General features: G+C 39.5%; 1 protein-coding gene across 6 annotated transcripts in view; it reads left to right on the forward strand.

Moving 5' to 3' along the window:
- Positions 1 to 4,736: 4,736 nt before the first annotated feature.
- Positions 4,737 to 25,530, forward strand: part of LOC126213068 (zinc finger protein 98-like) — a 99,603-nt gene continuing 78,809 nt past the window's right edge. For 3 of the 6 annotated variants that reach the window (XM_049940656.1, XM_049940651.1, XM_049940655.1), the window contains exons 1-3: positions 4,737 to 4,923; positions 9,040 to 9,128; positions 22,482 to 22,544. In XM_049940656.1, the coding sequence (XP_049796613.1) occupies positions 9,057 to 9,128; positions 22,482 to 22,544 (135 nt within the window). In that variant the 5' untranslated portion in view covers positions 4,737 to 4,923; positions 9,040 to 9,056. Of the gene's footprint in view, positions 4,924 to 9,039; positions 9,129 to 22,479; positions 22,545 to 25,530 lie in introns of all 6 variants that reach the window. The other 3 variants (XM_049940653.1, XM_049940654.1, XM_049940652.1) reach the window with 2 other exon arrangements.

Genomic DNA, 25,530 nt, shown 5'->3' on the forward strand with positions numbered 1-25,530 from the left:
GTCAATTCTCGTCTTTGTTAGTCTGTTTTTAGCTCCCAGTGACTTCCCATCCTCTAGTAGCTTGCCTTTATTGTCTACAACAAGACTTCGGAGTCGTCTACCCATCCTCTTCTGAATATGGCCTAAGCACTCCAGTTTCTCAATAGTGCAATATTTTCCATAGGGCTGACTTTCAACTACATTCTTGAAAACACTAGAGTCTCCCTCTCCTAAATACTGTACGTATCTTACTCCACACTTTTGTAAAAATCTATGGAACTTGAATTTCATACCTGCAGCTTCCATCTTACCACTGGAGCCTGCATAATTTCAGCTACAAACATCTTTATGGGCTTCTTGCTATTCTGTTTCTTTACCTGCATCAATATATTTCTTGTGCAAGGAACATGCAGAACAATATTTAGACATCACTTCTAAGTCTAATACTTTTCCAGCGTCGACACTAATGATTGTTGAAACTCCATGCAGTGAAGTATGACCCCTTTTCATCCAGGAACTGTCACAGAAAAGTGCTATATCGCTGCTATTAGTTGCTTCACAATTTTCTTGAATTGCCCCCGGGACTGCCATATTCATGCTCTCTTTACTTACTTCTGCAACTGCATTGAGGAGAGCAGTACTCATTGCAGAAAATTTTAGGGGAGGACCAGGCATGTTCATAATACCACATGAAAGGTTTCCACCATCTCTTCCAATCCCTATACATCTTAGTCCATAAGCAAATCTAATATTGGCTTCATAGATTCTATTACTGACCTTTGACGTCTTGAATGGTCTGTCAGCATCACAGTTCTGACACAAAATGTGCAATGTGCAAACCAAACCTTCTCTCTTTCCATCATCAACCAAATCTACATTTCCTCCACAAACAGAGCACTTGCAGGCTTTTCTAAGGGCTTCTGCCACCATTTCCAGATCCACAGTTCTGAAACCTGTATTTCTGTCATGATTTGTTTCTTCTGACACAATGCCTGTCCCTCTGCAGGCCCGACCATAGCCTCAATGTCAGTTTTTCGCTTTATATTGGAAATATTGGACTTCCTATATTTTTAAATACTTTACCAGGCCTAGGCATTGTAAAAAGGGATCAACTGATTCAACCTTGCACAAAGAATGGCACAATAAATCAAGCGTCACTCGAATTCCACTGAACAGCACAAAATTTGTTTACAACAACCCACAGCCTTCTATACCGAACTGTTTCAACCAGAAAATGGCTCCACAGCCTTCTTTACAACACTGCTACAAAAAATCACAGCCTTCTAAAGCTATATTTACTAGATTCACAGGACAAATTCTGCAATAAAATTTTTCCTCCATTTGGTACATTTAAAAGCGGGCTTGGCGCATTACACTGCTTAGGGTTTTAATTTTTTATGCCGTTTGTAGTTCGAATTTCAAGGAAAAAATTTGGGATAATAATCTCAATTATATTTACTATCAAATAAGCAAATAAAAATAATTTGTAAATTTTTCATTTCTGCCACTGTCTCCCCTTAATGAATAAATATACTGGGAAGCAGTGGTTAAAATACCAAATTCGTTGAAGAGGTTTCTACATGATGCTTTTGGATTTACACCACAAATAAGTCTTTTGGACTCTAAAACCTTTTGTGCAGTTTGACGAGTTACTCAAGAATATGAGCCCATATGACATTATAGAACGAAAGCAAGCTAAATATGCATGTTTTTTTTAAATATTTAGATCTCCTTCATCTGACGCAATTCACATTGCAAATACAGACTTGTTTAGGTGTTTCAGCAGTTCTGTGGTATGCCTTTCCCAACAGAATTTATTATCAAGTTGTAATCCCAGCAACTTGACACTATCAGCCTCTTCTATGTGCAGGTCTTGATATGTTATATAAATTCTGGAAGGAAATCTCTTACAGATTCTGAACTGTATGTAGTGGGTCTTTTCAAAGTTTAATGGTGGTGGACTAGGTTTAAACCACTTATTAAAGTCTGTGAAAATTTGATTAGCAGCCATTTCTAAAGCTGTAGTTGATTTTCTATTTATTGCAATGTTTGTATCATCTGCAAACAAAACAAACTTATCATCTAGCAATGTAATAGATGAGAGGTCATTAATGTACACAAGAAACAGGAACGGATCCAAGATGGAACCTTGAGGAACATCACATGTAATTAATTCCCAATAAGATGGAAATTGACTGCTTATTCCACCGGTATTTTGGTACAACACCCTTTGTTTCTTGTTAATTAGGTAAGACTCAAACCATTTTGCAGTACTGTCAGTGACTCTGTAATAATCTAAATTACTTAAGAGAATTCTGTGATTCACACAGCCAAAGTCTTTTAACAGGTCACAGAAAATTCCAGTAGCCTCTAATTTGATATCTAATGAATAATGTACGTTCTCACTTTTCATGTAAATAGCCTTCTCTACACTGGAACCCTTAAGGATCTCAAACTGTGACTTGGGCAAATATTATGTGCAGTCAGATGCTTAAGAAGGCACTTGAACACAAACTTTTCCAATATTTTTTTTATAAAGCCAGTAAAAGTGAAATTGACCCATTGTTTGACAGTATCTCTTTTATCTCCCTTCTTGTAAAGAGGCTGATGTTAATCACATTTTCAGCGAGTCTGGAAATATTCTGCAACAGCTGATCTATTAATCTCTCCTTTCTACAGTTGCCCTTCTGCTCTTCTACTCGTTTTTCGGCCTTTTTTTTGTATTACTCAAAAATACCTGCCCACAACCCCGCGGAATCGTAGAAATTCCTAATTCTTTCCAGCGGCATTCGAGCATCTTTGGCCAATTTCAGGTGATCACGTAAGTTCCAGGTAGATTTGTAGATTACCACAATGTTCTGTACTGTCAAAATTTTTCCATGCGATCAGTAATGTCCTTAATGAAAGGTAGGAAAACTTTCGTTTACACAGGCGCTTGTGCATCGCTATGATTTTTGCCCAGCGTTCTTAAAGCTCTGTTTACTTCAGCACACGAATAAACATTATTGAGCAATGCCTTGATGAGCTGTTTTAATTCCATGTCCAGTGACACAGGTTTGCAAATGTTCCTTGCTCTGTTCGCCAATGTTTTTATGGTGCCTCGGTTTTGTTGTAGTTGGTGGCTCGAATTCTATTGTATGTGAGATTTTGGTAAACTATCTGGCTTAAGTTATCATCTTCTTTCTTGAAAACTAGTAGATTAAGAAACTTTAATATTCCACCTACTCACGATAATCTGACTCTTCAGATTAAGGCCGTTGAGATTGTTGTGGAAACGAATTAGTTCCTCTCTGCCATACATCCACAAAACAAATGTATCATTTTCATAGAGGAAACAAACATTCAGTTTTTTGTTGGTAGTTTCCAATGCCTGCATCTCGAATTTTTCCATAAAATATTCGCTATAACTGTGGCTAAAGGGTCTCCTCCGCCACATCACCCATATATTAATAGAATTCATCGTTCCATTTGAAACACAAGGTCGTGAGGCAATATTTAAACAGTTCTGCAATATCAGGAAGCTATTGTTCGGAACCATAGTACATAGCGATACTACATCAAAACTAATTAATGTTTCCTTCGACTGGACCATTATGTCGTTTAATTTACCGATATAATGTGCCCAATTCTTGATGTAGGAGTCCAATTGGCCCGCATAAGGTCGTGAGAATGCTGTCAAGAGTACATCACGACAACCTGGAGCATTTTATTAATTGATATACTTTATTCTACCCAACAGCAGATGAAAATGAAGAGCATGGCGTTATGACAGCAAGCAAAACTATTTATTTTACTTGTGGCAGTCCTGTGAACTGACAAACAAGATCAGGTCAACTGCCCAGTGAGCAAGTACATTGATTTCTCGTGCAACAGTTGTTATTGTCAGAACATAAGATCATGTAATATTTCAAACAATAATATTGTTTTGTTTCGCTGCAAAAGTTGCCAGAGTATGGAAATACATAGAAAACAACATATGAACGCGATAAATTATATAATTCATTTGTTCAATTTGCAATTAGTTGCTGTTATGGCTTACAAACACATGCTCATATGAAAAACTTCCTGGTGCAGCGAAACGCTCACAGAAAGCTCCTCAGGCTTGTTTGATCCGTTCTGCATAACACCTGTATGTCTTTTGCAAAGTAAGCAACTTAGACACAGCACACATGCACGTCGTCGAGGGCCATCGTGTTCGCTATGACGACAGAGGTCTATCTGACGCGTCCCTGGTAGAAATATCGCGCTGCAATATTGTACCGTTCTTGGCGTCATACTTTCGGACAACGTGGTGACACAATAGTAGAGAACGTGTGAGGGCCGTTAAAACAAAAAGTGCGCAGGCCTTTTTTAGTATTTGTAAAGAGACATTTGAAATAGAGTAAATAATTGTGGAATTACTACAGGCACTATGACCACACCAAATATAATTAAAAGAAGCCTTAATCATGCAATCGCCAGCGTATCATTTGAAACGATAACACAACAAAAATCTACTAAATTACAAAAAATTTTTACTGTGGAGAATACTGGCCATCTAGCCCCACCCCCTACCCCGCAGTTTAATGTGAAATAACTTATTATATTCTAACTTAAAAATCATATTAGGAAACTGATGTCAAATTTTAAAGAAATACAAGTAAAACATTTATAAATAGTCAAAAAACGAAGAGAGTACATTCCTTGAAACAAAAGCAGCCTTTATTGGGTTGGTCTTCCAAAGTTTATTGTCTTTGAGCATAATGCTAAACCCAGCAGAAGCCATGTTGTCATTTGTGAAACAGTGCAATTTCGGCGTCCAGATGATAAATAAGCAACTGGGTTTTGTAAACTAGGATGATGCAAACACGAAAATTTTGTCCGGAAAAAAGCTGATGCTCCATTAGTATTATTATTATTGTTGATTTGAACTCACGGAACCAGCAAATATCTTTTGATTCTGTGGTGAGTATACCAATATAGTATTGTACTAATTTACTGTTATTTACCGCGTAAACTTGAAAGTGATTTTATTCTGTATCTAAACATCTGTGATTAGATCACCTTAAGCAAGTTTGACGATATTCTCAGACAACATGTGAATGCTTCAGGTTATGTTCGTCGCAAGAAACCACTTATTTTCAATGATTAGGTGAATTATGACATAATTGATTTTCATACAAGAATTTGGCACATATGTGTACGGACATTGAGCAGATGTGAAAAATACCAGGTCGACGTGAATATAGGTCTATTGCTTCTAGTAAAGTGCTTGTTATTTTCACCCCGTCCCATAAAATTATTACATGTCTCGTTGGTGAATCGTAAAAGAAACAATCTATATAGTATCCAAATGATGTAAAAATGTTTGCTAAGGGACAAGTTCGTATTGTGAGCTGTTGTATCATATGGCCCAGTACTTCAGATTCAAGTGCCTGCGGTTATTATGTCAATTCAGGAATAGTTCGGATCAAAGAAAGTACCGTAGCTGTTTAGAATGCTTAAGGCGTTCATCTAGTGTGTACTGCTTCACAGATCCCTAAATCATGTGTAATAATGTGCGTGCTCCAGCATAGTTTTGTGTAAGGATAATAGAACAGGTTTTCGGACGTTTTTAAAGAAAGGGTAATTGGTCCAGGAATTGATATCAGAGCCAAACAGAATATTGGCAATTTCACTAGGTTTTGTAAGGCAATGAGTATTAAATGTCAGTGATCATCAAGAATTAATTGTTCCATTGTATGATGTGAGGACTATAGTATGCAGCATTCTTTAGTAAATGGATTCTGACTACCGGATGACAGCAGTTGCTCTAAATTGAGTATACAACTATTAATCTGAACGAGGGAAGCCTCAGAGGAGAAGCTGTATTGAAAATGCACATTAAAGTAATCTAAAAAAGTGTGTTTTGCTTTCTGGTGAACAGTCTTTGGCATTTGATTCTAATTTTGTGCGTGTCAGCCCAGAATGAAATAATGGAATGAATAAAATACAGAGTGAAATGTGGGTTTTGATTTCACCTCGGTTGATGATCAGTACAAATTCTGTTCTATTTTTATTGAGTGTTAATAAACACATGATTGTACACCTGTGGTATTATGGTATACAGTAAGATAGTGTCAAAATAAAGCCACAGTATGGCATTAATGGAGCTTGTGGACACTTAACAGTGAGAAGCACACACAGGCCTTCATCTAAGAAATGACCCTAAACTCCATTTTAACATTTCTTGTTCATATATAAAATTGAGTGTGACTATAGTAAATGGTATTTTTTTGTAAATTCACTACGCTGTATTGCTTCATCATAATTCAGTAGTTAGAATTCATGCAGAACAAATAAATTACGTTTTCTACTGTGCTTACAATAGGACAGTGTACCTTAAGCCAGTGCACTTGTTTCCACTGCATATGATTCTGATGTTATAATATTTTGAGATTGTGTGTTCTCAGGGGTGCCACAAGTTCTGGAAATCACGGAATTTCAAACATGTCAGGGAAATATCAGGGAAGGTTGGAAAAAAAAGAGAGAGAGAGAGAGAGAAACCAACACTAAAAACCTTGTTTCTATCTCAGTAGATAAAATGGTTTGTTTGCTGATGTCAGCATCATCCTGGCTGGGTGCCACTTCCCTACTCCTCGTTCCTAGTGCTTCTCCTCTCTCTGCCACTCCCTTCAGCTTGTAGTCATTCCTGACACTACTTCTTGCCACTAGCATAGCAGCTGCTGATGAGAGGCAGGGAGGCACGAGGAATGCTTTGTTTGGATCTGATTCTCAGAGACTGTTGTGGAGTGGCCGGAGGTGGCGGTCAAGTGTGCATGAGTTATGTTTCAGTGTTTGTGTGATTGTATGTTTGCTCCTATTTTCTGACAAAGGCAATGGCCGAAAATTTAGTTGTGAGAGTGTAGTTGTCTTTTCTATGTGCCTGTCTGCGGCTCAGCGATCATCTTTATGGTGAGTTGCTACCTATCCTCATTAGTGCTGACTCTCATAGTATTTGCACAAGTTATCTGTTGTAGGGATTGATCACTGCAGTCTCATTTCATCAACATGGTGTGTGTGACATGTGAATAGCTGGTCACACAAGTGGACTTCCACGGCGGGCAAACCACAGGCCATTTCTGGCTCTCTGAACCCCAGCATTTCCCATTAATCTGCAAGCCCTGCCAATCTGATATAGTCTCATCGATCTACCCACAGCCAGGTCTGTTTGTGTGACACATAATGCAGGGGATTTTCTTGGTTTGTCTATCTACCTGGGACTGCGATGCTCCTCGGCAGGCCTGAGGCAACAGGCAGTGGATTACAGGAATTGTGACTGTCTGACGGCAGGTACACTGTACAGTACAGCATTGTATAGACGGGTCGACCGAAGCGTCAGATCCCAACCGTCGGCTTTGACCCGTGACGTAAGGCTGTTGTGGTGTGTGACGTCATGACGGCGCGGAATTTAGTTTGTGAGAGTGGGGTGTTTGTAGGTGTCGTTGTGATGCGATCGGTGATGTGTTACGTGACGTTTTTGGTTTAGTTTGCGAGTGTGGTGGCGTCGTGTGTGAATTTTGGTAAATTGCTTTTTTTATGTCTTTGGTAGGTATGGAGATGACTGACAGGATCAACAGTTTTCGGTTGTCGGCTATGATGGGGGACAGTGCGTTGTCTCTAAAAAAATTTCTTCAACTATTCGGAGTTTGGATGAAGTCGTGAAGTGTTCAGTATGTCGTGAAGAAATGAGGCATCTCGGACCAGGCACGGCTGTATGTGGAGATGTAAGGATAACAGGTCAAGGGAAGTGTTCGATCCCAATGTGTGGCTATTGGTATCAGGAGATGTTTTTGAGCTATATAGGTGAAGGGAAGTGTTGAATCCCAATTTATGGGATCGAGAACTGCTGTTGAGTTGTATAGGTCAGGGGAAGTTTTCGATCCCAATTTATGAGATCGGGAGCTGCTGTTGAGCTATATAGGTCAATGGAAGTGTTCGATTCCAGAAGATATTGTGTTTAGTTGTATTTGGGGAGTTTTGTGATGTCGGTTTTTTTCATCGTTTTGCGTGGTTTTGTATGGGGGTGGGTGTCTAAATTTGTTTATATTTATTTTGTCCCCACCCAAAAACCCCCTATTTCCCGCGCTTCACCCGTTAGTGTCATTAGGCTTTTTGTGGAACGGGTGTGTGTTTGTTTTTGATGTATTTTCGTCCTCATAATGTGGAAGTAACGACTTTATATGTGCCATATTGGAATCGCAGTTTATGGTCGTTTCCGCCATATTTGTGACGTCATGGGTCAAAGCAGACGGGCAGGATCGGACGCTTCCGTATTTCCTTATAGACATTTTATTTATTCTAGTACATTTTGGCACCTTGAAAGTAGTTTATATATTAGGAAGTATGGACAATAGTAAGAAGAAAATTGTTGCAGTCTTTGGTGGTTTGTACGCTATGTACTCATATATTTCTTGAAAGAAAAATCACACAATACCTCTAAAATAATAGGTGGGTGATAACTGACAATAACGAACATAGCAGGCAGTCACATATAGTGTTGGTTTACACAACTCTTCCTCACTTTATGTACTTCTTTTGAGATACCTACATTTTTATGAGGTTATTTCTGAGATCTGTCTTGCGACTCCAAGAAAATGCATGTTCTTTTCACCAAATGTGTTTTGTTTTGTTGAAAATATAACAACAAAAGTGGTCTTAATGATATAGACCATCTCAAACAGTTCATTACAAAAGATGTCTATATTAGTGCTTAAGATTTTTGCTCACACGGGGGAGAAATACAAAAGTCATTTACATTTTTTGTCAAGTCATATCTTTACTTACTCTTCAGATATCAAAATTTATCAGGGAAAAATACCAAAACTTGTCTGAAAATCAGGGGATATTATTTGGGGAAACTTGTGGCAACCCTGGTTCTGACCCTTTGAAACCTGAAAGTTGTAACTCAGCTCTTGAAATTTGAATCTGTATCCTTGCCCAGTGTTAAAAGTTACTTTCTGTGTAGTGACTAATTTTCTGTAGGCAGTAGTGGACTGAAAATTGAGTATAACTGATTGTATCTGATTCATTGTTTTACAGGGACAGAAACTGTAGTCATGGTCAACAAGAAAAAGATTTGGACAAAAAAAGAGGGAACAGATGAGATTTGCACTGAACCAGGCTCTATGGTAAGTAATCTTGTATATCGTGCAGTATATTGTGGTAATAAATATAATTCATATTGGGTTGCTGGAACCGAGAGTAATTCAGCCTAATGTTTTTTTTTTGTTTTGTTTTTTTCTTTTTTTGTTTTTTAAAGAAAGAAATCTGTTGATGTTAAATATGACATTTTACAACACTGTGTTAAAATTTGGCGAGTGCCAAACCACGCATAGAAAGGGGGAGTGATTTAATTTTTGATAAGAATGAAGATGATGCTATGATGAATATTAGCAATATAAGTAAATTTAAAGATAGTACAGGTGCAGGTACTGCATAATAATATTACCTATATAGTATGGAAAAGGAATTGTGTTTTATTTATTAATTTAGATGTGTATTAGGTTTTAGGATACCACCAGTCTGCAATGGCTTGTGACATAGTTGTGCTGTTTTGTGATGTATTGTGTGATGTTGATCTTCGGTGTGTTTGATATGGAGTGGAAATGAAATAGGGTGTGGTGTATGAAGAGGGGGCATGCTCTGGTGGTTTAATTATGTGGCAACGATGTGTTTGGGAGGTATGTTACTGTGTCATTTAGTATGCTTTTGTCATCATGATGTAGATTCTATGAAATCATGGCATAGTGGAGTATATTGTGCAGAATATTGTCATACAAAACGGAATGTCGTAAAATTTAAACTGTATTCTTAGGTGCATGCATAACCATTGAGCAAGCAGATCAAAATTTTTAATTAAATCATGGGAGAAGGTAGGTGGATCAGTGTTTATTAAAATATTAAATGTTCGACTCAGTTGTTAATAAACATTGATCCACCTACCTTCTCCCATGATTTAATTAAAAATATTGGTCCGCCTACGTTCTCCTATCATTTCATTAAAAAAGTTGAGTCACTTGCCTCCTCCCATAATTTAATTAAAAACCAATGATTCACTTATGATGTTTTTTTTATTTTCTCATGGGTCACTATCTTGTCCTATGTGACTCATTGTTAGTCATGTTCACTTTCCATAATTTACTGTGCATACCAGCAGCAACAAGCAATGGAAAAGCCGCTGTCATCATAAGTGCACTTTCACTCAAGGCTTGAGCTATGTAGGTGAACTGGAGAGTGGGATACCACTTTTTGTTGTTGTGGCTAAGATTTATTGGTATTTAGGGTTAGGGTTGAACTATATAGGTGAACTGGAGATTGGAATACCAGTCAGTCAGTGCATTGGTTTGCATGGTATTTGTATTTTTGCAGGTGTTTTGATTGTTGTTTTAGTTGCCATATTGGATATGTTTGAAACTGGGGTTTTTGGCATGGTGATGATGTCATTGATCAAAGCAGATGGATGATATCCCAGTCTCTAGTAATCCCATTTACTGATTTAAAATAATTGGTTTGAAAATGAACTTTAAGATACTTTTACTACTGTGACTGTTGTTAGAAGAAAATTTTGTAATAGTCTACATTTTATCTAAAGGTATCAGATAGATTATATAATGGTAAGACAGAGATTTAGGAACCAGGTATTAAATTGTAAGACATTTCCACGGGCAGATGTGGACTCTGACCACAATCTATTGGTTATGAACTGTAGATTAAAACTGAAGAAACTGCAAAAAGGTGGGAATTTAAGGAGATGGGACCTGGATAAATTGAAAGAACCAGAGGTTGTACAGAGTTTCAGGGAGAGCATAAGGGAACAATTAACAGGAATGGAGGAGAGAAATACAGTAGAAGAAGAATGGGTAGCTCTGAGGGATGAAGTAGGGAAGGCAGCAGAGGATCAAGTAGGTAAAAAGACGAGGGCTAATAGAAATCCTTGGATAACAGAAGAAATATTGAATTTAATTGATGAAAGGAGAAAATATAAAAATGCAGTAAATGAAGCAGGCAAAAAGGAATACAAACGTCTCAAAAATGAGATCGACAGGAAGTGCAAAATGGCTAAGCAGGGATGGCTAGAGGCAAATGTAAGGATATAGAGGCTTGTCTCACTAGGGGTAAGATAGATACTGCCTACAGGAAAATTAAAGAGACCTTTGGAGAGAAGAGAACCACTTGTATGAATATCAAGAGCTCAGATGGCAACCCAGTTCTAAGCAAAGAAGGGAAGGCAGAAAGGTGGAAGGAGTATAAGAGGGTTTATACAAGGGCGATGTACTTGAGGACAATATTATGGAAATGGAAGAGGATGTAAATGAAGATGAAATGGGAGATAAGATACTGCGTGAAGAGTTTGACAGAGCACTGAAAGACCTGAGTCGAAACAAGGCCCCGGGAGTAGACAACATTCCATTAGAACTACTGAGGGCCTTGGGAGAGCCAGTCATGACAAAACTACCATCTGGTGAGCAAGATGTATGAGACAGGCGAAATACCCACAGACTTCAAGAAGAATATAATAATTCCAATCCCAAAGAAAGCAAGTGTTGACAGATGTGAAAATTACCGAACTATCAGTTTAATAAGTCACAGCTGCAAAATACTAACGTGAATTCTTTACAGACAAATGGAAAAACTGGTAGAATGGGAACTCGGGGAAGATCAGTTTGGATTCCGTAGAAATGTTGGAACACGTGAGGCAATACTAACCTTACGACTTATCTTAGAAGAAAGATTAAGAAAAGGCAAACCTACGTTTCTAGCATTTGTAGACTTAGAGAAAGCTTTTGACAACGTTAACTGGAATACTCTCTTTCAAATTCTGATGGTGGCAGGGGTAAAATACAAGGAGCGAAAGGCTATTTACAATTTGTACAGAAACCAGATGGCAGTTATAAGAGTCGAGGGGCATGAAAGGGAAGCAGTGGTTGGGAAAGGAGTGAGACAGGGTTGTAGCCTCTCCCCGATGTTATTCAATCTGTATATTGAGCAAGCAGTAAAGGAAACAAAAGAAAAATTCGGAGTAGGTATTAAAATTCATGGAGAAGAAGTAAAAACTTAGGTTAGGTTAGGTTAGGTTATCGCCGATGACATTGTAATTCTGTCAGAGACAGCAAAGGACTTGGAAGAGCAGTTGAACGGAATGGACAGTGTCTTGAAAGGAGGATATAAGATGAACATCAACAAAAGCAAAACGAGGATAATGGAATGTAGTCAAATTAAATCGGGTGATGTTGAGGGGATTAGATTAGGAAATGAGACACTGAAAGTAGTAAAGGAGTTTGCTATTTGGGGACCAAAATAACTGATGATGGTCGAAGTAGGGAGGATATAAAATGTAGACTGGCAATGGCAAGGAAATCGTTTCTGAAGAAGAGAAATTTGTTAACATTGAGTATAGATTTAAGTGTCAGGAAGTCGTTTCTGAAAATATTTGTATGGAGTGTAGCCATGTATGGAAGTGAAACATGGACGATAACCAGTTTGGACAAGAAGAGAATAGAAGCTTTCGAAATGTGGTGCTACAGAAGAATGCTGAAGATAAGGTGGGTAGATCACGTAACTAATGAGGAGGTATTGAATAGGATTGGGGATAAGAGAAGTTTGTGGCACAACTTGTTTAGAAGAAGGGATCGGTTGGTAGGACATGTTTTGAGGCATCAAGGGATCACAAATTTGGCATTGGAGGGCAGCGTGGAGGGTAAAAATCGTAGAGGGAGACCAAGAGATCAATACACTAAGCAGATTCAGAAGGATGTAGGTTGCAGTAGGTACTGGGAGATGAAGAGGCTTGCACAGGATAGAGTAGCGTGGAGAGCTGCATCAAACCAGTCTCAGGACTGAAGACCACAACAACAACAACAACATTTTATCTGTCTTTGAATGTATAAATGTGGCCTCATTAAGACCAGCTGCACTAAAAGTTCAGCTGTAGATAAATTTTATTAGATGTTAATTATTAGTTATGCAGTCTGATAGGTGCAGAATGAATGGGTGCAGAATGAATGTCTGTGTTGGCAGCAAATTTGTGACAAAAGCCGTGAGGCTACATATTGAATATTGGCATGTATGTTCACAGCCGACTCCTACATTAACTTCACATTCTCATAAATAATGTCTGTAAAATTGCACAAGTGTTATATAAAACTGAAGCAGTTGTTGGTGTAAATTATTGGATACATTTCTTTGTAACTTCAAATCTGACTAAGGGCTGCCATTTGGAGGGTGGTCAGGTATAGCAGGTAAACAGATTCACAGGTTGCTATTAGTCAGCGATGCCTGAGGGAACTTACCTAACCACTCAAACTACTTCTGAACACTTGTTATGTAAATAAAACTGCCTTTTCCTGCTGCTAGTTACTATATTTAGCCCATACGCGTTTCGAATGTTCCTGTTCTAAGGCATCATCAGTGGGCTCTACAACAATACAGTTTTGTGAGATTTAGATTATCTTCATCTGAAAATCTAAACAAACTTGTTACTTCTGAACAATCTGTGTTGACCAGTTCTGTTTCCTTTCCAATCTGTCGTGAGTCAAATTGTTCCATTTGCATTTTGATATTTGTAAAAATGCTTAATTATAGTTTGTATAAACTTAGTTATAAACTTAGTATTAATTTGACCAGCAGTATCACGACTGTAGTCCTAAACCAGCTCCCTAAGAAAAGTAAGAAAGTAACTAAATACACTCAAGATTATTAAACTCAGTGGTAGGGTGGTAGAATGTACTGATACAGGGCTTTGCTTTGGAATGTGACATCGCATGCTCAAAATGACTCAGAACCTATTATTTATTTCAGTTTTATATTATTATTATTATTATTATTATTATTATTTGGAATGAAAATTATCACAGATTGATGTGAAATATAGCCTGAGGTCTAGGTTAGTTTGAATGTTGACAGCTTGATTGAAAATTGTTAAAGCCAACAAATGGGATGTCATTAAATTAACTGAAAACTGTGTTGTGGTGCTTTATTTTAGACCTGTTGGATCATTTGTCTTGGGTTAAAGTCGAAAGTATATGATTTTTACATTATCATGGGTCAGTATGATGGCCAACATTCTGCCTTATTTTGTCATACAGAATTTTGCCAGATAGGCAGCTTGCTGTGCAGTTCGCATTAATGCTACTGTATCAGCTAGTGTGACTTCGATCCCCCTTCTTGAAAATGGGAATCGTACATGGCGGTTCCCCTTATAGTGGAATTTCAGTTTGTTGGCAGCAGGAGTGGTGAGGAATAATGTGCCTGCATTTAAGTCCAAAGAATATAGGCAGTCCTGCTTCAATCGCAGGCTAATGCAGGCTGCTACACCACGTGATTATCTGCAATTGTCTTTCGCAGAAGGGATGAACCAGAACCTGAAGTCCGCCCTCATCGCTTGTCATTTAGTGTCACAGAAACAATGGGATTTGCCCCTCAATTGGCTATCCTTTGCCTTTAACCCCACCCACCACCAAACTCATGAGACCACTCCCATCAAATTAATGTTCTTCTCATTGAACTCTTGATTGGCCAGTTTATGGTGATTGAATGATTTGTTGATGGAGCAAGTAGATGCAACAGAGATAAAGTGGGAGGCAGCTAGGAACAACATCAAGCTGGTACATCATCAGGAGAAAGACTGATATAACAAGCATAGCCAGGCAGCATCCAATAAGATAGACAGTGAAGTGTTCTTAAGAAACTTTTGGGCGCGAAGTCAAGGCAGTCAAGGTACCACATAAAAACTGTTACCACATTTTGCAGGACCTTATGTGCTGGGTCACCAGCTGTGCTCAGCACCTGGTGAAAGCCTCTTGACCAGCACATAAGGTCCTGCAAAATGTGGTAACAGTTTTTCTGTGGTACCAAGACAGGGTGAAGAAATCACATGCACCTGAACCAGTTGATGGTGGAACAGGTACACAGTGACCATAGGGCCTTAGGCAAAGGAGATGCTGGCACCCATCCCTACTTTTGCTTTAAGAAGGGAAGGTTGAGCCATCACTTATCACTGAAATGATTAGTGTATCTTTTTTTCCTGCACTTTGCAGCAGTAAGATTGGCTGTGATCCCATATTTAGGCACGTGAGAACGATTTGAAGGGAGCTGTCATAGCAGCAAGACACGGTTAAAGTTTCGTTGGTTACCAAGAGAGGGCAGTGACCTCATCAGTTGTTGTAGCAGTACTAGTTGTGCGGTGGTCGGTGGTGGGCCATATGAGCCCAGAGTTTTGTTTTGCCTCATTACTGTAGTAATGCTTGTGAGGGAACAATATGATGTGAGACTTCACACTAATAGCAGAACTTGCTCCCATTACTGTAGTAATGCTTTTGAATGAATGATGTGATGCGAGACTTCACATTAATAGTGTAACTGGGCCTTGGCTACATCTGAAGGACAGTGCAGCCATGCAGAGGCCTAAATACAACTGTCTGCACCCTATCACCATGACAAGACTTCTACTACTGCCCTCTGCAGCTGTGTTAAATCTGGTTGGCAAGCTGTTTTCCCATCCAGGATCATTCTTGTATGGTTAACTGCTGGGTGTCCCTTTACAACTTTTGTGTTGAGCTGTGGTACCTCAAGTGTGCTGTCACGTTTGTGTGTGGGTGTTTCTCACGCCATAGGTGCCATTGTGCTGACAAGTACTACCTGTGTCTATTGCATAATTTACTGAGTCTAACACAAAAGCTGTGTAAATTCTTTGCACTATATAGAGCTTGTGTTGGGGAACTTTTGCTGGGGTAATATCTGTTTAAATCCCAATGCTTGGCAGGTTCTATAAGTGCAACTTTGGTAAAGCCTGCTATTTTGTTTGAAGAATGTTGTATTGAATAGCAGCATGTGTAGTCTTAATTGTGGGTTAACCAAAATGCTGGTAAAGGTTTTTCTTGCTGCACTTGATTGCATACTGTTAACCTCTGCTCAACTGTGTGCACAAGGAGCTAAAATTATGTGATGCCATTTTTGGTGTAATTCTAAAGATGTAATTTTTGCTGCTTTGCAGAGTGCTAGATTATTTCAATAAACCTCCTACTTTTAATGGTTAAAGTTGCAAAGAAAATGTTTTACATGCTTTAAAGCATTGTAATTTGCTTTAATAACTTTGAGCTTATTGACTACACATGCAAAGCTTGACTGCCTTCACAGTTGGTGTAAAACGAGCCATGTTCTAATAGTAGGTTTGGCATGTTATAGAAGGAACTTTTTTTCCAAACTAGCTGGGCTACACCTAATGTGTTTCTTCCTGACCAGGACAAATAAGTGGGTCTATGACCATGGAAGGCTGTAAGTTTGAGAAGTACTGTAATTGATGCGTGCATTCTAACTTTAAGAACCTTTTTTCCGATTTAAAACTCTGGCTTGTAAATAATGTTTTTGGTGTTTTAAACTATTCAAACGATTTCGAACCCCTTCGGAGCCACCAGCCTTCTTAGTCCTCTTTCAAATAATTTTGTGTAAAGTGTTTGCATTGAACAAGTGGACCATCTGTAAAGTCATTTCTTAAAAAACCTGTTTTCTTTTATTAAAAAGTAAAGCTATATTTTGCAACTAAGTTTTGTCACAAGAAAAAACAAGTTCTTTTAGTGAAGAAAGTTACTGCCATTTGTGTTAATATGTTGAATTACAGCTTTTGGAACAGGAGATCATTCTGAACTTGCTTAAAAAAAATCATTTTGAAGTTACTGATACACCTATATTAAGGCGCTACCACCTGTACAGGAAGGGTGATGATACTGGAGACAGGGCTAAGGGCGTTGTGGCTGTTTTCATTCATGTCAGATGACACCCCTCCTCTGTCCTTCTTATGACAGGCATAAAACCAGTTTCAGTGGAATCTCTCTCATTGGTTAAAATCATAGTGTTTGCCTTGTAGCTTTCACCTCATGATCTGTTTGATGCAGGTACACTGACAGACCTCTTCCAGGGACAGCCCCACCCATTCACCCACATGGGTGATTTCAGCGCATGCAATGTTCTATGTGGTTTGACTTCCTCTTTTTAGAGGAGTTGAATTGAAACTTCCTGGCAGATTAAAACTGTGTGCCCGACCGAGACTCGAACTCGGGACCTTTGCCTTTCGCGGGCAAGTGCTCTACCATCAGAGCTACCGAAGCACGACTCACGCCCGGTCCTCACAGCTTTACTTTTGCCAGTATCTCGTCTACTACCTTCCAAACTTTACAGAAGCTCTCCTGCTAACCTTGCAGAACTAGCACTCCTGAAAGAAAGGATACTGTGGAGACATGGCTTAGCCACAGCCTGGGGGATGTTTCCATAACGAGATTTTCACTCTGCAGCAGAGTGTGCGCTGATATGAAACTTCTTTTCTTTCAGGAGTGCTAGTTCTGCAAGGTTAGCAGGAGAGCTTCTGTAAAGTTTGGAAGGTAGGAGATGAGATACTGGCAGAAGTAAAGCTGTGAGGACCGGGCGTGAGTCGTGCTTCAGTAGCTCAGATGGTAGAGCACTTGCCCGCGAAAGGCCAAGGTCCCGAGTTCGAGTGTCGGTCGGGCACACAGTTTTAATCTGCCAGGAAGTTTCATATCAGCGCACACTCCGTTGCAGAGTGGAAATCTCATTCTGGAAACATCCCCCAGGCTGTGGCTAGGCCATGTCTCCACAGTATCCTTTCTTTCAGGAATGCTAGTTCTGGAAGGTTAGCAGGAGAGCTTCTGTAAAGTTTGGAAGGTAGGAGACGAGATACTGGCAGAAGTAAAGCTGTGAGGACCGGGCGTGAGTCGTGCTTCGGTAGCTCAGATGGTAGAGCACTTGCCCGCGAAAGGCAAAGGTCCCGAGTTCGAGTCTCGGTCTGGCACACAGTTTTAATCTGCCAGTAAGTTTCATATCAGCGCACACTCCGCTGCAGAGTGAAAATCTCATTCAGGAGTTGAATTATTGAACATCTTGCCCATTTAGAGGATATCTGCCTTTTGAACTCTGATCAGATGGTACACTTTTCATTATCTGTAGGGTCACATTCAGCCATTGACCTTTATTTTTTGCTTCCCAGGTATTGCAGACTCAGTTTAGTGGGAAGTGGGCACAGAATTGCTTTTCAGTGAGCACTTTGTGGTGTTGATTCGACTGCCGACTTGGGTGGTAGTCGACAGGAGAAGCACGAAGATGGATGATTCAAATGGCAGGTAGGCCATGCTGCAGTCAGCAGGTCGTCTCAAAACAACAGGATTGTGTACAGGAGGTTGTGGACCACATAATCTGTGAGATCCAACAAGCTGCTGCAGATTCCAGTCCCCTGTCTACCAATCACATCAGACAACAAGCTGTCCCTCAATGGTATGACGAATGTCACAAGGCTGTCAGAGCCAGGTACACAGCTTTGTCAAGATTCAGATACCAACCGATCACCAAAAACCTATCTGCCTTCAGATTTGCAAAAGCACAAGTGAGACAAGTGATAACAGAATGGAAGGCGAACTCCTGGGAGGAATTCGCAACTTCCATTAATTTGTCCATGTCCGCTGCTCAAGTTTAGGACTCAACAAGGCACTTTTCAGGCAAGGGCAGTTTATGAATCTTTTTGAAAAATGGGGTCTTGATGGATGCGCCAAAAGAGATGGCTCAGAGCTTAGCTGAACTTTTTTGCAGTCGCTGTGTCATCCAGACAAACTCCTGCTTTTCAAGTGCTTGGTAAGACTGTGGTGATGAGGAGGCTCCACTTGTCATGTAATGGAGAGGTGTACAAGCTTTCATTCCCCATGTGGGAATTGGAATCAACTCCATCTGTGGCCAGAGGCACTGCTCCAGGACTAGATCAGATTCATTATGCCATGCTCTGTCCTCTGTGCTCTGAAGACAAACACAAACGCAAACTCTAATCTCATTTCAGTCTAATCTGTTTTGACAAACAGGTCCCCCAACTTAGGAGTCAATATCATTTCCTTTACGGAAACCAGGCAAGGATCATACTGACTGTTACATGTATTGATGTGTGATCTTTACCAGTTGTATGGGTGAAACTCTTGAATGCATGATTAACCACCATCTCATCAGATTACAGGAATCCAGAGGTCATGTGTGCTGGTCCTAGAACAGTTTCTGGTGCTACTGTTCTGCCTTTGAGAACTTAATTGTACTGGAGATGGCGATGCAATTCTTCCTATGTTGAAACTACTTGGCTGGTGTGTATTTTGACCACAAAGCATACATCACCACTTGAAGGTACAACATCCTTTGCCAACTTTGTGAGCAGGAACTGTGTGGATGTCTGCCACATCTTATCCAATCCATTTTCAAGGACAGGTGCTTTCAATATCGAATTGGAGATTTGTTGTCTTATTGCTATGTTCAGGAGAATGAAGTCCCCAAGGCAGTGTACTCAGTGTCACATTACTTGCAATCCCTGTCAGTGGCATCTCCTTCAGCCAGGAGATTTTTGTTCGTGGATGACTTCACAATCTTGTACTCTTCCTCTGATCTTATAATGACAGCAAGGCAACTGCAGCTGACCAGGAGGAGGCTGAGAGCTTGGGCTAAGAAAATGGGTTACCAAATAAGACTACACATGTCACTTTTAAACACGCTTGTTGAAGTTTTAGCCAATGAGAGCTCACAATGTGGAACAATATTATACATTTTAAGGATACTGCATGGTTTTTGGGTCTACTGTTTGTTTCTAATGTGGCTGGTGCACCTGAAACACTGGATTTCGGAGGTCTTCAGGTCATTGAATATTTTAAAATGCATTAGCGGAAAGGTGTGGGTAGTTGACAAGTCTGCCTCCTGCATTTGTACAGAGCATTTGTTAGATCATGGTTAGATTACAACAGCATGGCTTAGGGATTAGCCCATATGTCCTATCTCAAGATGTTTAATGCATCCACCATGAGGGCATTTGGATATCATCTAGAGCCTATTGGACCTGACCACTTCAAAGTCTGTGTGCAGATGGTGGTCAACCACTACCCAGGATTTGGCAGTACCTACTTTGGCTCAACAGGCCCCGAAAATAATAGCGTTGTCTCAGTCATCAGCATATGGTGCAGCATCCACCCCAACTTTGAGAGGTTGTTAAAGGATTTGCTCCATGTCACCAAGCCATTTGGGATGCATGCAACTGAATGTCTGAGAGATGTGGATGTATCAGACCTCAAACAGCCGGGGTGGAACAAACTGCCACTTTGGTGTCTTAAGGGGCCCAAAGTGATTTTAAGCTTGACACAGTAGAAGAAAACTAGTACTCCAGCTTACATTTTTACAATTCTGTTTGCTTCAATTTTAAGTACAGCCCACAGTTTTATCATTATGTATACAGATGGATCCCAGCAGATGAGTGATCTTGGCTGTTCAGCTGTTTTCACTGATACAGTTTACAAAGTACATCTTCTGGAACAACTTGCAAATTATGATGTGGAGTTGGATGGCATTGTGGCAGCACCTGAGCAGATTTGCAGGTATTGCGTCCAAGAGTTCTCATTTGCTCTGACTTACTCAGTGCTCTACTGGCGGTCCATCAAATGTATTCCATAGAGCAGTTGATTCAGCTCATCATGACTTCTCACAGTGGCTCCAACCCTGTGGCAAGGAGGTGACATTTTGCTGGGTACTTGGATGCATCAGGGTACAGGGAAATGACAGCCAGCAAAGCAGCCAAAGATGCATGTCCTGTGCATGCCATTGTATCATTATCTGACAGATGAATTATGCATCAGTGGGAAACTGAATGACTGGAGATGGCAGAAAACAAATTGCGGTCACTCAAATTGACCACACAGGCATGGTGGATTTCATGCCAACCATGCCAATAGAAGAAAGTGCTGCTCACCAGACTGCACGTAAGATATAGCCCTGGTTTCCTGCTCCAGCAGGAGGAGCCACCACTCTGTGACATTTATGATGTCCAACTTTCCGCTCAATAAAATTTGGCTGTGTGTGTCTTGTATACTGACATTAGGACAGCCCTCAGTTTGGCTCAAGATTTGCCCTGCATTCTCACTGATACGGACACAAGTGTTACACAGCTTCTGTAATTGTATGAGTTGTCGAGCCTCATCCCTAGAGTACTGGGGAGGGGGGGGGCGGACTTCAATATATTATAAACTACTCGGCATGTGGGGATAGCCTTCATCTCCATCCCCTCCTCCACACAAAAATGACATGCTGACTTTCCATCGGGCACTGATGAGCGTGCTGTTGAGCACTCCACAGCCAAAATTACCACCACCACTTATGTGTGAGTGGGTCGTATGGAGCACTGTCCCTCTCATATACTAGGTTTTGTCTGGTTCAACAATAAAAAATGTGTTGACAGACAAGCAGCAAGTCACAAATGGGCTGCCAGAAATAAGACAGACATTGACATCTCAAAGTATTGGCTGCAAGAACAAGAAAATTCTACAAAGTGAAGTTAATTAAGGTTCTCTCCCTACTTAATACATACCATTTAAATATTTCAAACAAAGGTATATGACTGATTGACAGAAAACCAAAGTTACCTTGTAAGAGTTGTGGAATTTGTAAAATGTTGAATTTGGTATTTACCTTTGAGTGGGTGGTGTATAAAGTGTATCAACCACAATGAAATTGTTTTGCATCATTCTGTTGCCGTTTCACAATTGTGAGCCCATACCTATTCTTTCGTTATTGCTTCAGCTAACATGGTAATAAATTGTTGTCATATGTTCAAGTGAGCCGCAGTAATATAAAATAAACGGGGCTAGGCAAGAAAAAATTACAATCCGTGCAAGAAAATGACTCGCATTATGAGCTAGGTTCACAATATGTAAATGTGAGACTTGTCTAAGAGATATTAATGATTGAATAAGCCATTGGCTGTGATGCAGCTGCACTATTTAATGGTTTGAATGGGTCATTACTGTGTGGTGACACCTGTCTGTGGCAAGAGAGTGATATAATGAAAGTTTCTGTCCTTATTGTACAATTAAACAGTGCTTTAGATCGTATTATGTTATTATATTTCATTGTTGTTGAATTGAACTAAGATTAAACCATATTTTGCTCATACATGTTTACCTTGGTTACATAAAGACAGCTATTCTTTACCTGTGTACAAAGCACACAGCGCATCCACTTGTGTTATGAAATACAGCACACTTGTTCAAGGGTTAAGGTTATGACTGTGCCTTTCCATTTTGTATGAGTGATGTTGATTATAGTATTTAAAATTCTGGTTGTATTCTTCGATTTGACTGCAATACTATTATTTACATGCAAAGATCATGAAACTGAAAAATATGTTTGAAAATACTGGCATAGATAGAAGGCTGGACTGCAAGACTTTTATAAATTTTTATGTATGTTGTCATTAATCATTCATGTAAATTTTTGTTTGTTCATTGAAATACACCTTAGGGACTTTGTCACTGTGAATTTCTATCTCAGGAAAGTGCACTGATCAGAATTAGTGATTAATTCTTAAGTACCATATTTAGACTTAAAATAAGTTGCGGCTTTATCAAATATGTGGAAGTCATGACTGCTTGAATATACTCATTACATTTATTTTACTGGTACCACAGATCCAAGTCTACCCAACCAGTGTTAATTTAAAAGAAGATTGGGAGGAGACGGCGAATCAAGAGGTAATTCTAGAATTTATGTGACTGTGGAATTGAGCTCTGTTACAGTATGACTGAGTTGTGGTGAATGTGATTGGATGGATAACCAATGTGTGTCTAGAATGAGATTTTCACTCTGCAGTGGAGTGTGTGCTAATATGAAACTTCCTGGCAGATTAAAACTGTGTGCTGGACCAAGACTTGAACTTGGGACCTTTGCCTTTCGCAGACAAGTACTCTGCCATCTGAGCTACCCAAGCCCGAATCATGCCCCGTCCTCACACTTGCCCATGAAAGGCAAAGAGGTCCCGAGTTTGAGTCTCGGTCCAGCACACAGTTTTAATCTGCCAGGAAGTTTCAATGAGTGTGTCTCCTCACATTAGCACCTAGATTTTTGGTGCAGAAAATATAAACAAGACACTCACAATAACAAAGGAAGCTCTTAGTGGAAAATGAGGAATAGGGGGCAAAATACACTGTATGGATTTAAGTGTTGTCTTTGAGCTGGTGAAATAGTTTTAGCATATACATTTATATTCATAAAATTCCATATATATCTGTATAAAAACACAAGTAAGAATACTGAGATACCATGTTGATATTCATACAAAGCAGTGCGTGAAAACTGGTGCTGTGTCCAGGACTCGAGACAGGATTTTCTGCTGTCATCACCAGTTGCCTTATTGATTTCGGCCATCCAAGCATGCCTCCTTTAATGTGTCAGACCTTTGTGTATCCAATGCTTAAGGGGACTCTCCATAAAAATAATAAATCTTTGTTCAACTCATCATTGGGCCCCAGGTAATGTTTTACTTGAAGCAGTTGTTGTTACATTGATTAATTTCGAACTATTAACTTTGTTATATCCTTAGTGAAGTGTTTGTAATGAACTGAAAGCAGTGTATGAAACACATTTTGGGTCTGGAAAACTGTTTTTATTCAACAGTGGTGCAGATGTACACTTGTGTGGAATAAGGGCAGAACGAAAGAGAATAGAGTTGTAATGTGTGTAAGAAATGGAAACAACATGATCTCAATGGGAACAAACCTCTCAAAGCCTATTGCCATTAAGCGCCTTACATTTGTTAATATATTTTTATGGCCATTGTGCTCTGAATAATTGTTGGGAACACACAAGTATGCAGCTATGGAAACTTTAATTTTCATAAGATCTTTCCATAGACACTGGCTTTTTGTCACTTCTTCATTAGGAAAGACAGCATTTGTTTTGCTTACCTATAATAATGATGGCTCCTTTGTTCCCATCCACGTCAACCATTCAGTTGTAGTATATAGTATTGTTTATATTTATTTAAGGAGCAAGGTAACAACTCACTGAATAGTAGAAGCACTGAATCATTGAAAGGCACATTGAGAAGACTGAGAACTTTGGTAACTTTCAAACAAGTCCATTTTCAGAACTACGCATTATGCCCCCTGCCTCTTCCACACCACACACACCAGTATAACTACATCATAATGGTTGACTGCATTGAGTCAGCGCTAGAGTGAACAGAACAAACAAAGTTTCATTGAGTCTGTGGTTGTGGTATATATTTTTATTCTTGCTGAGGAACTGTTTGGTTTCAGAAAGAGCCATCAAATAACTACACAAAATCATTCTACAAGGTTTTGACAACAGCTAGATAGGTCTTTAGTTCTGTATGTATTTCCTGCAACTCTTCTTACAGTCTGAAATAACCTTTGCCTTTTTCTAATCACATGTCACAAACCATGATTCCATAAACTAACAGTTATGTTCTGGCACTGTAGGTCCACTTACAACTGGTTGGGTCAGTCAGCTCATAACTGGGATGAAGGCAACAGCTTACCACATCCAGTAGAGTATTGCAGTGTTTCAAATAATCTCCAGGTGGATAAGAGCTCTAGCTTTAGTTTAGTTTTACATTCACTATTTCCAACATTTCAGGACATGAAATCCCCCTCAATGAGAAAAGCAGCTGACATAACCTTGGGTCTGTAATTGTCTGCCAATTAACTGCTTATTTGCTTTGTAAAAGGGCTTTCAAAACCCTAAAAGATATGAGTGCATTCCATGTGTAATTTGCTACTTATCTAATGCTTCCTGAATATAGTTCACTCATGGCCTTTACAGGAGTACCCTATTGTTTTTCACTGAATAACATAGTACATAATATATGTAGTTAAGATCATCACAAAATCAATAAATGATCTGATTTGAGACTTAAGCTCAGCTCCAGAGGAGGACAGGTATAGTCACAGTCATTCTCTGTTGATTAAGAGCTGCTGGACAATTATCCAGGTGACTATCAAAATTATTTAGGGATGTATAGTGGAAGATTTTATACATTATTGGGTACCATCATGTACCACCACCTTCAATTGCATGGTTCGAATGCCATTTTCATCATCATTAACAGGAGATTTATCCACATGTACAGAAACATCTATGTTGGAATAACTTGCACTTGGCAGCTCTTGATCTGTGGCAAATGAAAGCAAATGTTAGTACCACAATACCGCTACGTAAACATCATCGAGAGGTTCACAGAATGGAGAATATTCCTCCTTCATACTCATTTGAGCATCCTGTGTTCAGGCATATGCTCAAGCATGAATGCTTGTAGTGAGAGGATGGTGATCAAATAAGGCTCTCTGGGAAGGGGAGGATGGGGCAGCCAAATCCTCATGGCTGCTGCTCTGCAGTTGTGATTGTTATGGTAGCTCTGTTTCTCTGTAGGCTGGTGTTGCTTCCAATGTGCTCTCACGAGCTGGTGGAATTACACTTGGATTGATTTTATTATGCTGTAGACGTATACCAGCAAAAAAATGCTGCTATTGGAGCACAAAAAGTACAAGTATGTTCCTGTTCATTTAAAGGACTCTGAGCGAAAAGTAGAACACCAGCTTCCTCATTCTACCTTTCTCACAACGTTTAAAAATTGGCACAAAAACTTTGGCACGCAAAAACAATCACACTCTTTTTAATATACAACTCATCTCACTCCTGCTAGCTTCCCTAACTGTA

This window comes from Schistocerca nitens, chromosome 11 (assembly GCF_023898315.1).
Source record: "Schistocerca nitens isolate TAMUIC-IGC-003100 chromosome 11, iqSchNite1.1, whole genome shotgun sequence".
In the NCBI taxonomy this organism is placed as follows: Eukaryota; Metazoa; Arthropoda; class Insecta; order Orthoptera; family Acrididae; genus Schistocerca; species Schistocerca nitens.